At 39.0% G+C, this 15,942-nt stretch overlaps 1 protein-coding gene across 1 annotated transcript; it reads right to left on the bottom strand.

Moving 5' to 3' along the window:
- Positions 1-9,745: 9,745 nt before the first annotated feature.
- LOC101991024 (olfactory receptor 12D2) lies at positions 9,746-10,687 on the bottom strand. The gene has a single exon (XM_005360484.2). The coding sequence runs from the start codon at positions 10,685-10,687 to the stop codon at positions 9,746-9,748; it is 942 nt and encodes a 313-aa protein (XP_005360541.1).
- Positions 10,688-15,942: the final 5,255 nt, after the last annotated feature.

Below are 15,942 nucleotides of genomic sequence, written 5' to 3'. Positions count from 1 at the left end.
ATCTAAAGGGAAACATCTTTTAAATGTTCCACCAGGCAGACATCTCCTAGCAAGAAAAAAGACTTAAAAGATTTCAGCTTGAGAGAATAGCAGTAGATAGACTGCTCCCAACCACTGGCTCTTTAAAAACAAAGATAGCACCCACCCAAGAACTGACCAACGTGATTGATTACGTGAAATCAAAATATTCCGCACAGCAAAGATGGATGCTATCAACAGAGCCTACAGAATGGGAGAAAATATTCTCCAGCTGTGCTTCAGGCAAAGGGTTGATATCTAGAATATGTCAAGGATTGCAAAAGTTAACCACAAAAAAAAATCTACCAATCAATAAATGGACCAATTACCTAAACAGACATTTCTCAGAAGAAAAGACACAAGTGGCCATATTTTTAAAGTGTTCAACTTCATTAGGTATCAAGAAAATGGAAATTAAAACTACTTCAAGATTTATCTCACCCTAGACAACATAGACATCATTGAGAACGCAGATGGCAACAATGCTGGTGAGAATATTGGTGGGGATGTAAACTGATGCAGCCACTGTGGGAATCAGCCTGGTTATTTCGATACAAATTAAAAGAAGAATCACCATGTGATCCAGCTATTCTGATCCTGGGATATACCCAAAGGACTCTACATCCTCCTACAGAGATACTAGCACATCCATGTCTGTGTGCTGTATTCACAATAGCCAGGAAAAGGAATCAGCTTGGCTGTTCATCAAGTAACAACAGATAATGAAAATTTGGTACATATAAACAAAGGAATTTTATCCATCTGTAAAGTAAAATGAAATTATGAACTTTCAGGAAAATATATGGAACTAAAAGTATGATATTAAGCAAGGCAACCCAGGCACAGAAAGATAAATACTATCCTCTCTCTCTCTCTCTCTCTCTCTCTCTCTCTCTCTCTCTCTCTCTCTCTCTCTTTCTCTCTCTCTCTCAATTTGGTTTTTCAAGACAGGATTTCTCTGTGTAGCCCTGACTGTTCCTGGTATTCTACTCACTATATAGATCAGGCTGGCCTTGAACGTTGAGATCTGCCTGCCTCTGTCTTCTTAGTGCTGGGATTAAAGGCATGAGCCACCACCGCCCAGCTCCTTGTCTTAAATTCAGTCCCAGCCTCTCATTGTTAAATATGTGGATCCAAGTGGTTGTGAACATGGGTAAAGAACAGAAAACCAGAAAGGGGATCACATGACTGGGAGAAAGAAAGGTTTTTAAAAGGGGGTGGGGGATATGGAACAATGTGGAAGGGAAATACTGGGGACCAATAGGTATGGCAGGAAGAAGAAGGGACGGGGAAAAGACAGGAAGTGTGGAGGTGGGCAGAATCAACCAAAATGAAATATGTCTGAAAATCCTATGTGGGAATTACCTTGTAAGCTAATTTAGTAAGAAAAATATTTTTAATATATAATAATAATTAAAAATTAAAGCTGGCTTTTTAATATAATAGTGTCTATATTTTTCTACTTAAAATGTAGAAAAGGTAGAGATGTCCTTGTATAGACTTGTTTCTTACACACAAGCTAGGAAACACCATGGAGCCAGATGGTCATGTTAGCGACAGAGTCCGGCGGTATTTATGCTTATTTTCCACTACTATGTTTGATGTTGAGCTTCATGTTTCCTACAATCTGGGCCATTAAATATTTCCAAAATAGTTGTATGTGAGTGCATGTGGAGGCAATTGATTGACATCAAACATCATCTGCAATCTTATTTTTTGGGACAGCGTGTCCTTCCGAATCTGGAGCTCACCCTTTCAATTAGGCTGGCTTGACAGAGAGTTCCATAAATTCTCCTGCCTTTACTTCTCAAGAGCTGAGTTTACAAACACACATCGCCACATCCAGCTTTTTAACTGAGTGTTAGGGATCTGAGTTTGGGTCTTCATGCTTGAATAGCAAGCACGTAACAGACAGAGCCCTTTCCCCAGACCCCTTTTTTTCATTTGTTTTCCATTGCTATACAGCTGGGACAGGGTCTCAATGTTGGCCTCTAAGTTGCTTCAATTCTTCTGCCGCAGCCTCCAAGGACTGGGATGACAGTCCTGTGTTGCTATAACCAACCAAAGATACTTCTTGGGGCATAAATTATGCTTTATTGTCCTTCTATTCACCTAGATGCCATGAGTTTTATTTTTTGGATTTGTTTTTTCCCAGAGCCCCAGGATCAGAGCAGTTGTGTGCTTAGTAGTCCCTGCCTCGTTTCACTAGAAGAGACTGCTGACTGCCCTTTAGTACCCTGGAAATCCTGTCTTCTCTTGTGATCTGAATTATTGGGCTTTTCTTCCCACTTACCTTAAAATAAGCTCACTGCTCAGATATTACAGAGATGTCTCCCTCTTCTCTTCTAGCTCCATCAATGAGACTCACTCACTGCTGTCTTCTGTGATCCCAGAAGTCTGTATGCCTCATCTCAGATTTCTCCCCACATGCTGAAACTGTACAGCTCTTCTCTCATCAAAAACATGTTTTATTCATTTATCTTCCTTTCTTCAAAGATAATCCTTCAATTCTTTTCTTTCAAAGTCCTATTTCTATAAGGAATGTGTCCTTTTCTTTTCAGTTGCGTAATTAAAATAATAGTCCTTCTTTCAATGAAAGTAAAATTCTTAAGTAATTATGAATAAATTAATTGTAAAAAGTTTAATATTTTCTACACTTTCAAAGTATACTAAAAGACTTTTTGAGTTGTTGCTTTCTCCATTCTTAGCAAAGTACATGAAGTTTCTAAGGTATGAGAAGTAGTTTCCTCTGTTTCCTTTTATTTAAAGATGTTCTGGGTTCACTCTGTGCACAGAAGAGTTAAAATCAGTGTGAGGAAGGCCCGTGTTGCTGGGAGGCACTGAGAGAACCCCCAGGCTGCACTGGAGTAGGAAAAAGGCTGACACTGGAGTGAGCCCTACAAGATGGGAATTACTCAAGCTGTGAGAAATCATTAGAGGAAGAAAATAATTTGTAACACTAAGGAAACAAAATTAATGAACTGGAGGAAAAATTTAAGGATCCTGTGGAATTCTAAGCTTTATAGCTGGAAGACAGTCTGAGAAATGAAACAATTGCTAGTGTACTTCTGTGAGACATTGCTTTCAAACAATCAGGGAGGCCTGTTTGATAGTGATACATATTCTGTGTTTATAAACACAACAGACTTTCCTATTTAAAATCTAGCCCCATGGCAAAATTAATTTAGAATTCTCTGAACCAGAGATCAAAATAGCACCAAAACATTTATGGCGAAAATATTTATCTATCTATTAAGGAAAAATATCACTCTAACTGCTTTGTACAATCAGAACTGACTTTTTCCCTACACTTTCAATATTTGGAGCTTTTAGATTTGTATTCATTTAGAGAACCAAGTACAATGAAATTAGGTGAGACACATGAAATACAGAAGCCGAAGAACCTTTATAATCCTCACACACAGTGAGGGGTCTGTCAGAAGAGAGGAAACCAGCCTTAATCCTGCCTATTGGTAATGTTGCCAACTGGCAGACCACCCCTGAATAACAGGAAACTCTAGTCCTAATGTCCTAATTCATTCTCTTACCTGACTGACTGCCAAAAACAAAAAACAAACAAGCAAAAAACAGTTTTCAGAAGCATGTCCAGAAATTGCACAGGTTGTGAAGCATTTAAGTGACAGTTCATGTTGTGCCTCTGTCTTGCAGTCTTCATCTATAAATCTATGAAAACCTCTCTGAATTTCTGAAATCCTGCCAGATTCAAAGAGATGGAGCTGTAGACATAAAAATCCCGAGGGAGCATGTCCCTTGTGCTGAGCAGGATAGATGTGAAAATAAACAGGGTGTTTTCACCCACCTTCAATGGGGAGAAAGTCCCTGGACAATTCTTCTATGCTCCTTTTGTTTTCTTTCTTCCAGTTTTCTTACCCTTTGTTGTTCCTTAGTCTCAGGTACATGAGCAACACAGGTCTTGGTGGCCTTGTACATTATCATAATCAATTTTCTTTCATCTCCTTAGAGTTTTGAGTTCACTCCCTCCCGTAGGCAACTTCCTAGAAATGCTCTGTCATTTAATTGAAGAAAAATTGTACATAAAAGATTTTTTAATGAGTGTCAGATTTATCATTTTGATTTTTGCAAAGAGATGATGTTATTGAATAATCTTTTTTTTTTGCCCTCTTACCTCAATCTACCAAGTTCTAGAAATACAGAGATATACCATCATGATTGAGTGGGGATCTAGTAGTCCTCTATGGGAGAATATCTTATTTCCTTAGCATCACTTATTAAATAGTCTCTCTGTTCTCCAACATCTGTCGTGGTACCTTCAGTGTTGGCTGGAGAGATGGCTCAGTGGATAAGGCACTTGCTGTGGAAGTATGAGAAGCATAGTTCGTATTCCCAAGACTCACCTCAAAGTGAGACTTTCATAGTGACAGCCTAAAATGCCAGCACTCAGGAGGCAAAAATGGGATCCCTTTGAAAAGTTGGCTAACTGGACCAGCCATATCAAAGAGCTTCTGGTAAGTGAGAGATCTTGCCTCAACAAAGTGGAGACCAATTGAAGAAGACACCAAATGTCAATTTCAAGCCTTCACATGCACAAACACAAAGACACATGTGCCTGCACACAAACAAACATGTATTATACATGTGTGCAAAAAAAGGAAGAAAATTAAATGTCTGTAGCTGTGTGAGTTTAATTCTGTGGCCTCAATTATATTTCCTTGATCTGACTCTGTTTTTGTGTTGGTAACATCTTTCCAATAATTCTCTACCGAGTAGCTTGAATCAAACATTGTGACACCTCCAGCATTACCCGAGCCTTAAAGTTCTAGCCTTTAAGGCTTCTCTGTTCAGGGTTCAACTAAAAACCCCACAATAAGCTAAAGGGGGGCTAAAAATCTGAGGGTAAAGAAGTATACTCACAACAGAATACATCTGTCCATGTTTCTTGATTTTTCTCTGTTATTCTCTATTCCCCATTGCTCTTCCTTGTTCTCCCTTGCTCTTTCTTGTTCTACCCATTACAAACATCCCCAGTCATACATATCCCTAAAACCAGCAATTCCACAGCACTAGAAGGTTCCAGGGCAGGAATTATTTTGCCCCATAAAAATCAGATAAGGGTTTTCACACACATACACAGATCCATAATCATCAGTTCAAAGGTGGGAGAGTCTAGTGCATATCTGGTGAACTCCTTAGTGGAGAAAGTTAGTTAAGAAAGGATTTAAATCCTCGGGGGATTATAGAGAGAAGGTTAGAGCACATTTTTAGGTGGATAGAAAAAGCTAAAAGGTTTATTTTCAGTAAAATTATGAATAGGGCATAGATTGTTTAAATCAGCATGCCACTTCTTTTCTCCCAGCATGCATAGAATTGGGTAACCAAGCAACCTATGTAAAGAGTCAGGGAGAAGTCATGGCTTTTGATCAGATAGCACATAGATGCTGTAGTTCCTATGAGCCTAGGTCTGGAGTTTTGCTCTAGGTGGTAGAACAAAGAAGGGGCCTAGGTCTTATCAGTTCCGGGGAATGTTATTATTGCCGTTGTGGTCATGGGGTAAAACCAAAGCAGCAGCTTGGGCAAGTACAATTCTATGTCCTTGGTTATCTGCGAATATCATAGACGGAATGCTCATCTTTAAGCCCTAAGCACTGACCAATGCCTGCTGATAAAGATAATTTCAGGAGGGCAGATCTCTGCACGTACCTAACAGAGAGGAATGAAGGCCTGGCAATGCGCAACTGTTTTCACATGTAACTAGGGGGAAATAGTTCTGAACTGTTGGGATTAATCCCCAAATATGTAAGCAGAAAGGGAGTTAGCAAAGTCTACAGCAAAGAACAGACACTTATTCACAAAGCAATAATGCCAAAATTGTCTTGAATCTTAGTTTAACCTTTACCAAGGACCTCTGGCTCTGATAAGTCACTCATGGAAAGAAAGCTGAGCAATTACTTCATAATATTGCAGTTTGGAGCACAGCACTGTTCTTTCTTCTCCTCGTTGACTTTTCGGGGTCTTTTCAAGTTTCATATGACATTCCTTCCTTTTATCTCTGCCAAAAATGCCACTAGGATTTTGATGAGAATTATACAAACTCTGTACATGGCTTTGGGAAATATAGCCATTTTCACACTAGTGCTGTTAAAAAGTACATAGCTGAGGTTCTCCGATAATCAGCTGTCTTCTTTAACACATTTTCTTTCTTTTTCTTTTTCTTTTTCTTTATTCTTCTCTCAGACATCCAGACCACAGCCTCCCCTCTCTAGAGTCCAAAAGTGGGTTTCATAGAGACAACTAAATACATATATATCATTATATCTCCTCACTTTTTGTCCCCCACATCCCTTACACCCCTCCAATCACCGCCCAAAGAGTCCCCCTTTTGCTTTCATGTATAGATACTTAATTATAGGACTTATGAGATAAAATATGCAACATTTTCCCTTTCCTCTCCCGTTACATACTCTTGTCTCCTGCTCCATTTAAACATCTTCCCCACCCCACCCATAGCTCCTTTCTAGATTTCATTTTTGCTGTAATCACTTCACAGAAGAATGAAAGCTATGCACCAGAGTGTCTCGGCCACAGTAAATATAAATTATACATATATCTTTTAGTAAAAAGGACAATATGAACAAACTTCTTCAAGAAACTCCGAAGGTACCTACTCCTTCACTGTGCACAGTATGCAGATGTGCATCCTGCACCACCCAGAAGGAGTCCTGAATCATTACCTAAATCTCTCAAAAATGGGCAAATTTAAACCACATGGAATCCCCCGAGAAGTAAGTAGAGGCACCCAACTCACCAGGCAGCCCCACAATAGATAGATAGATAGATAGATAGATAGATAGATAGATAGATAGATAGATAGATAATAAATAAATAAATAAATATCCCCTGCTCTACCAGAGACCGCACTAGTACCAGAAACCCCAGAGGCCACACCAGTTCCCAAAACCCCAGAGGCAAGGCTGACACCCCAAACCCCATAGGTCATGTAGGCTGCCAAAACCCAAGTGTAGGCACCCTACTAGACCAGAAGTCTTGCTGGTTACCAGAACCACAGGCTATTCAGACCAGAAGACCAGAGAGGAAACAGAAATGAAGGGATTGAAAACATCCATTGAACAAAGACAAACTCAGAAATCAGCACCTGAGATAGTTTGAATGTAATTGACCTCTATAAGCTCTTTGGGAGTGGCAATATTAGGAAATGTTGCTTGCTGGGGTAGGTATGGCCTTGTTGGAGGAAGTGTGTTCTGTGACTCTAGAGAACTCTGACTAATACAGCACCTAAGCATTCCAAATTCAGATGCCTAGAGGCCAGCATAAGAACACAGTCAACAACAGGCAAGCCAGTATCTCACCACCAGAGCCCAGCTATCATACTACAGCAAGCCCTGAATAGTCCAACACAGCTGAAGCAAATGAAAACAACCATAAACCAACTTTATCAAGATGGTAAAGCTCCTTAGGGAGAAAGTGAATAGATCCCTTAAAGAAATCTAGGAAAACACAAACAAACAATTGGAGCAAATGAGTGAGTCCCTTAAGATATCTAGGAAAACCCAAACCATGTCAGTGCTTGGAATTGAAACACATCCAGCTGTAGGAGCAGCCAGTGCTTTTAAACAATGTACCATCTCTCCAGTCCTTTAAAAAGATTATTTAAAAAAAATGGTTAGCACTTATTTGAAAAGGAAATTCTAATATGGATGCAACCTCTTAGTCAGAATCAGTTCTTGTTCCTTGCACAAGATCCAAACAGAAATGACCAGAAAGCAGGACAGCAAAGCACGTTCACTTAATGATTCTAAGAAACGCCTCAAATCTTTACAGCTGTGGGGAGTTCTGGCTCAGCAGGGAAGATTTCGCTGGTTGTGAGAAGCTCACAGTGGTGACAGCCCCGTGGGACCTGCCCTAGCTTGTCAGCAAAGGGTCTCCTTGACTCAGCTGTAGCTTCTACAGCCTGTGGTCCAGTTTCGGGAACTGGGGAGAGAGCTTTTCAGCTTTGTTCAAAAACAAAGATATTTTCCATCATAAAATTTATCATTTTTAAAGTATCTTTGCTTAGTTAGTTAGTTAGTTAGTTAGTTAGTTAGTTAGTTAGTTAGTTAGCTAGCTAGTTAGTTTGGAGGGGCAAGGCCATGGACTCTGGAAAAATACAAGGTTCCAGAAAAAAAAAATCTGAATACACATTGAATCCATTTCATACTGCCTTTCTGTGCATAGATACGGGCTCATACACTAGAGCATGGATATCTTCTCAGGGCCCACATTCCTGAAGAAAGTGACTCTCCCTCTCCCAGTAACTACCAATTGTCCAAGCTCCTCAGAGAGGGGTGGAAATTCATGGAATTTTGTTTGGTTTGATCTTGTTCAAGTGAGATCTTGTGCGTGCAGCCCCAGCCATTGTGAGCTCATGTGTGCAACTTCATTCTAGTGTCTAATATCCAGCCAACACTGTCTATCTACAGACGTCCTTCCTCATCAGAGAAAGCACATAAAGATGGGTGGGAAGCAGGAAGGGTATACAGGGAGGATCTGCAGAAAGGGGAATGGGGGGAGATTAGATCCAAACACATTATATACACCCATGAATAATGAATAAAATGTTTAATAAATGAAAATGTGTTTGAAATAATTCTAAACACAAGAAGCACTCTCACCTTTGACTTTATCCCATCACTTAGTGAAGACTGATAGCTAAGGCTAGTCAACATTCCAAATGTTGCTCGGACAAGATAAAAAGTTGCTACCCCGATTTTGAAGAGTTTAAACATCCTTATGCTGATATATATACATGGTATGTTGACTTGGTAAAATATATTGTCTAAACTGTCTAGAAAGCTGAGTGTGGTAGAAAAGACCTATAAGCCCAGCAATTGAAAGGTGGTAGCAATGGCATAAGGAATGCAAAGCCAGCCCAGGCTGTAGGAGACCTTGTCTCAAAAACAATAATAAATAATACAATTTAAAAACTAAAACCTTACCCATCAACCTTAAAAATTCTAATATTAGCAGAATCAGGATCAGGTTATTTATTTATTTATTTTATTTTTTAAAAAATATTTATTTATTATGTATATACAATATTCTGTCTGTGTGTATGCCTGCACGCCAGAAGAGGGCACCAGACCCCATTACAGATGGTTGTGAGCCACCATATGGTTGCTGGGAATTGAACTCAGGACCTCTGGAAGAGCAGGTGGTGCTCTTAACCACTGAGCCATCTCTCAAGCCCTAGGATCAGGTTTTAAAAAAAACATTTTGCCTCTGAAGTCTTTCTGTAACTCAATTGTGATTTGCAGCTAACTTTCCCAACTGAGTAACCTTAATTTTAATAACTCCTCAGAATAAGAGAGCATAATGGTAATCAGCCAACTGATATGTGCTGACAGATAAACAGCCATAAGTACCAATTATTTATTCTAAACATGGGTAGCATGCACATATTTCTATATCCAGTTCCATACAAGTTGTATTAGAGTATGTCACAAGTCAAGGTTATCGACTAATACGCTAAAAGCAAATTCAGCAACCAGATTCTATGATTAAGCCCCACAAGTTCAAGTTTCCCTTACTGTAATAGTTTAATATGACTAGATCATATTTTCCCATATATTTTCCATTACTCAATTGGTTCAGTTATATATGTGTACATCTATTATACATAAGAATATATCTTAATTTCAGAACTACATCTTAATTTCTCATTGCCTGGTTATTTATGTCTCAGAAGAGTTCTTTAGATTTTGTCAAGTCTGAGCCATCTTCTCATCTTCCTAGTCAATGCACTCCTCACTTCCTTGTTTCTCAAGGTGTAGATGAGTGGATTGAGAGCTGGAGTGACCACACTGTACATGACGGCAATGACCCGGTCCTGATCCAGAGAGCTGCCTGAGCTGGGACGGATGTAGGTGAAGATAACAGGAGCATAGAACAGAATAACAACCATGAAGTGAGAGGCACAAGTCGACAGTGCTTTGTGGAGCATGCTGCAAGAACGGGTCTTGAGGAAAAGATACGTGATAATGTAGAAATAGGAGAGAAACGTCAGAAAGAAGGGGACCGAGGCAACGGTGCCTGTTACCGTATTGAGCAGCCAGAGGTTGAGCTCAGTGTTCCCACAGGCCAGTTCCAGCAAAGGCTTAACATCACAAAAGAAATGATGAATCTGATTCGAACCACAGAACCTCAGACGAGATGTCATTACAGAGTGAAGCAGAGCGTGGAGAAAAGCAATGGTCCAGATGGCGACAGCCATCAGGATACAGAGCTGGCGACTCATAATGACAGAATAGCGAAGTGGTTTGCAGATCGCCACAAAGCGGTCAAATGCCATCACTGCCAGCAGCAGGGACTCTGTGGTACCCAGGAAGTGGAAGAAATGAAGCTGGGTTATGCATCCCAAAAAGGAAATTGCTTTGCTTGTGGAGAGGAAGTTCTCCAGCATCTTCGGCACTGTCACGGTGGAGTAGCAGATGTCTAGACAGGCTAGGTTCCCCAGGAAGAAATACATAGGTGAGTGGAGTCTTGTATCTGAAATGACAATCGTCAGGATGGCTCCATTCCCAGTTATATTGACAAAGTAGATGGTGATAAAAACAGCAAAGAGAAAAGGTTGTGGTTCCTGTATGTCTGTCACTCCAAGGAGGAAAAACTCAATGACAGAGGTTTGATTTGACATCACCTAAAAAAAAGAAAAAAAAAAAAAAAAAAAAAAAAAAAAAAAAAAGATGACATAGTTTGTGGAACACAACCTGGCATGATATCAATCAACCTTTCTCAATTAGAATTTTCTTGGCAAAATGAAGAAGAGGAGGAGGAGGTGGAGGAGGATAAGATGTCTGAAGAAGAATGGCTGTTTTATATAAGCCAGCCTCAGATCCTCTAGAATATTTGGATATTTGGATCTTGTACAGCTGCTGTTTGTGGCTTAACTATTTTTAAAATTTAGATTCCTCATTAACACTTGTATTCTCTGAGAGGTTTGCAGCATTTTGTCTATACGTGGTCGTCTCTGGCTATGAACATCTGCATTCCAATAATACTTTCATCTCTAAGTCATCTCTGTGATACGCTGCTTTTTAAAAAAAAAAATTGCTCTATCTTTCTTCTCTATCGAATGAGATACTTCTTGAAATTTTTTAAGAATAAGAGTCAGGAATGAAACAATTTTATCATAAAGTCTCTGAAGAAGTAGAAAAGCCCTGAAATAGCAGTAATTACTTGTCCCTAGATTACTAATGTGAAGATACTATTTTATTCATCTCTTCCTGGCCCACATACCCAATAAAGTCAAGGAACCCTATTTGATGGGAAGTGGGAAGGAACAACAAAACTAAATAATCTGTGTTAATTTGAGGTATTTTGAAAATTTAATTGCTATGATAGATGATGGACTTATTGTCTTGCTATATTTTGAACCTAAACATTTCCTCAAACAGGACATCAAATGGCATCTTCAGTAAGAAAAGTTGCTAGGTACTTGTGTTCTGACTTTCTTCTCAGACCCTTAAACACAAAACTTCTGCTTTCTGTGATCTCAAGTTTCTTCCTTATTTCATCAAAACTTGTCTATGCCTTTGGTCTCCAGAATCCTACTTTGTCTAATGGTATAGTGTAAATAATTTTATTTAATAAAATTTTTGATTTTTGGATAATTTTATCTAACCAGAAATAAGTCCACCCTTCAGCTATGAAGGTATATTCCAAGTTGAACTCACCTTCATTACAGTTCCTCTGACAGGGCCCTGGCATCTGTGTTGTATCACGCCATAGAAATCTGTCTGTCTGCTTCGTACCAATTCTCTTCAAAGTTGCCACAAGCTGCCTCTCTTCTGGATTATAAAATGTGTTCACCTTATTTTACCTTCCTTTCCATAGCAAGAAACTCTGCCTTCTAGGAAGGAAATACATTTGTCTTCATTTTTGTTGAATTGACCTCAAAACATTTAATTCAGTGAATGATTTAACTACTTAGAAGTCATAAATGAGCAGTTCATTATAAGACATGTCTTAGAACTAAATCTGCCCTGATGGCTGCCCCACGAGTACTCTTTTCGCTCTCCTATCAAGGTTCTAGCATTACCGTTGGCCATACTGACAACGGCAGATAGGATTGGTGACCAGCTTCCTCTCTGCTCTTTTTCTTTAGATAGGTGCCATGGGCAGCATTTACATCTTAGGAAAGTTAAGCTAGGTATGTGAGACTCTTGAAGAGTGGGGTGCACAGGCAGAGAATAAGATAGGAAAAAAAAATCTGAGGACACTGACCTACACGGAGTCACCTCCTGAGAAATTAAATGATTGGAGTTCTGAGAAGTAGATTTGATGTGACCAGATGGAAAAGGAAATGAACTAGGGAAACTTCTAGGCACTTTTAGCCTTACTTTGGAGATGATTTTTTAGAACTAATCCCTACTCTACCTTCACAAAAGGCCTCCTTCCAACAATCAGAGTAACTTTCTTTGGTAGCTAGGCATAATATATTTAAAATCCTTGCTACTGCTTTTTTAAAATACAAACAGTCTTCTAAACACTAACCATCCTTTAAGGTTTTCTGACCAACAAAATAGAATTGCATCAAAAATATATTGGAAAAAAATCAAGAAACAATCAAACATACAAGATACCAACTCTTTTCTGGGTTTCAGAGAACATTGATTGCCACACTTCTCTCTTTGACATGGTTTATTTCACTATTGCTTCAATATTTAGAGAGTACAGATTTGCCTTGGATGAGACCTAGATATTCAGGCATATTGAACTGAAAATAGAACATGACAGTAAAAATATGGGAAAGAATGTGCTTTCACGACCCACAACAGGGAATGTGTCATCATAAAATAGGAAACTGGTTCTAAATATTAAACAGCTTTTTCACATGCCAGCAAGAGACAGGTCACAACACAGAAAGTATGGGCAACTTCCCAGCCTGTCTCTGGTTTCGTTTTCTTACCTGACTGGACAGGTGAAAGGCATTTTCAGGGCCCTGCTGTTCATGATTGTAAATAATAGGAAATATATTCATGTTAAACAAATGGGCTCGGCAAAAGGATAAATTATTTGTCTTCTGAAAATCCTTCCTCACCATCTGAAAGATCTGTTGGCTCCAAAAATCACGAGACTAAGAATAAAAGTCCTGAGAGAGCTTGTCCCCTGATGCTGAGAATTATTGTCCCCCGATGCTGAGAACTATTCCAAGAGTGATCAGTAGCTGCCTTATGAAATCACTATTTTTCTGTTGTGCTTCTTATTCTTAAATTATCATTAGTCTTTAATTGAGAACAATGGGCAATCCAAGTCTCCACGGCTTAATAAGTTTTTTTTAGCCATACTTCCCTTCATTTCCTCAGATAGAGGTGGGACTTCACTGCCTGTTCCTAAGGGCTCCCTGGAATTTTAAGTGGAAGGAAAAGTTGGAGATGAAAATTAGTCAATTTCATGTCACACCTACAGGACGGAAAGGTCATCCTTTTATATTCCACTCATTTATTTCTATGCTATCCACGTTTTTATTTCTTTTAGACTGACTCTTCACTGTTGATAACAACACTAAATTATTTACTCTCATTTTGAGATGCCAGAGCTTACATGATGAGGGACATGATGTTTGTTTTTACCATGTGCCCCTCACTTCTTGCTATAGCCCTTATTTAAAAAAGAAATCAGTTTGTTAATATAAGGGATATACATAAGCAATTTATGGAAGGAGTCTAAGTACAGATAAAAATTAAACATTTTGTCCATTTTATTGTGTCTTCATTCTTGTTCCTGTGTACTTAAGTGTACTGTCACACACAAACCAGCCCTCATTATTTTACAAGCAGAAAATACAATACAAATAATGTTCTCCTTGAGTTTCTTATGCATTAGTTCTTGTGCTTAGTTCCTAACATGCATTCACCCATTTGATTTTCAGGAAAACCTAATGAAAGAAATACTAAAATCATTCCTTGTGCCACCACAAGAAAGCAAGGGTGGAAGGATTTATGCAAACTTTCCATTCTCTGCCATGGCTTGCGAGACAAGGGCTGACATGGGGCTCTCAGCTCTAGAAAACACTGTGGTACGATCCCTGCGCTTTCAGCGTCACCCACTTAAAGCTTATCTTTATCCTTCTTCTGCTGCTTGATCTACAAATATGGAACTGGTCATGTCTGTTGGGTTGAGAGTTTTATATCTGTTACATGCTTCTAAATGTTTTTAGCGATGGAGCGTTCAACTAGCAAGCATAAGACATTGGGTTTGAGCCCTAGAGCATGTGCAAAATCGGGTTTGCTCCATCTCTGTGTGAACAGATAGAATAGCATTTCCTTCTTCACACTTTACTATTTAAGAGGTTAAACAAAAGTCACATATGTAAAATAATATCAACCATTTTACTATGGTATACTATGTAAAATCTTACACACTAAATGAATGACCCTATTTAACATTCATAATTATTCTGTGAGGAGGTGATTCTTTTTTACTTAGAGAATAAGAAATCCATAACTTATTACTGACCACTTAGTAGCAACTATAAATAAATGAAAAAATTAATACTATTTACTGTTCCCACAGCTAGTAGGAGTAAGAATTTGAGCTTACCCATACTGCCCATTATTAAGATTAAAATGTGTACTCATCTAAAGGAGGAGGCTACCCTTAGATAGGCTTTGTACTGTCTCCCTAGGCTGTTAGTCAGCACAACTGTACAAGGGATTATTCAGTGGCTGCACTGAATGTTATGTTCTGGTGGAAGCTTCACCCCAACCCCTGGCATCCACATACCCCAAATCCTGAATGTTCACGTGGAAGTTCTATCCCAAGTGCCCCCCCAATCTTTCTTCAAACCCTGCTGCATCTCAGAAAGCCTTCCAAATGATGAATCCTCCCCCAGAGATGCTCAAGACCACTCCCACAGGATACTTAAATTGCTCCCCAGAAAACAGACGCGTGGTCTGTAGTGGCATTTCATTTGTATTTTAGTAAATAAACCTTGCCTGAAGATCAGAGAATAAAACAGTCCCACTGGTCAGCCTTACAGACCAGGCAGTGGTAACACACACCTTTAATTCCAGTAGCTACACTAGTGGCCAAAGAAACCAGGTGGTGCATCCCTTTAATCCCAGCCCTTGAGAGGAATATAAAATGGGAGGAGACACTCTAAATCATAGTCTCGTTCTGAAATAGCTGGAGGCAGGATCACCATTTAGGACTGAGGTAGAGGTAAGAGTCAGTGACTGGCTGTTTTGTTTTTCAGACCTTCAGGTTGAACCCCAATTTCTGTCTCTGAGTTTTTATTAATTGTGCTTCAGTGGTTTTCCGGTCTTCCTTCCCCATCTCCTCTCTGGGGATCAAGAAAATTGTCCAGGAGCATTTTTAGCCATTAAACCTGGGCTTTTTCTAATTCAGTTTGATTCAATCTGATTTGGATTGCTGACTCCGTGGAGAGGCTTATTGGGGTGCAGAAACTTTTAGGTTATTCCTATTCAAACCATAGATTTGCCATACATAAATCTAATATGTACTGTTGAGTTTTAAGTATCAAACACAATGTCTGATAATCCATACACTATATATATATACATGTACACACATTTATTTGTATTCATATTTATCTATTTTCATAATTGGTGTTGCACCACACCTCAAATATTGAAGAGCAATTGGGAACAGAGCAAAGCAAATAATTTTAGAGACAGGGCTCTCAAGGTTTCTGACTTATTTGTGATATTTCAATTGATATATATATATATATATACATATATATAATATGTCAATTCTGATTATTGAGAAGCACTCCATTGTAAAGAAAGTTTCTAACTTCTCTATCTATCTGAATATTTTGTAACAACACAATAAGTCAAGCAACAAAAGTCAAACCTTTTTCCACAGTGGGACCTCAGCTTTTGTACCCATGAGAAGACATTCAGGTAATGCAGGGTTATGAGC

The sequence above is a fragment of the Microtus ochrogaster genome, linkage group LG2, assembly GCF_000317375.1.
Source record: "Microtus ochrogaster isolate Prairie Vole_2 linkage group LG2, MicOch1.0, whole genome shotgun sequence".
NCBI lineage: Eukaryota > Metazoa > Chordata > Mammalia > Rodentia > Cricetidae > Microtus > Microtus ochrogaster.
This window is presented reverse-complemented; position numbering and strand designations above follow the sequence as displayed.

What these genes read in the sequence shown, in the direction of transcription:
- LOC101991024 (XM_005360484.2), bottom strand. Translation starts at nt 10,687, where the DNA reads ATGTCAAATCAAACCTCTGTCATTGAGTTTTTCCTCCTTGGAGTGACA.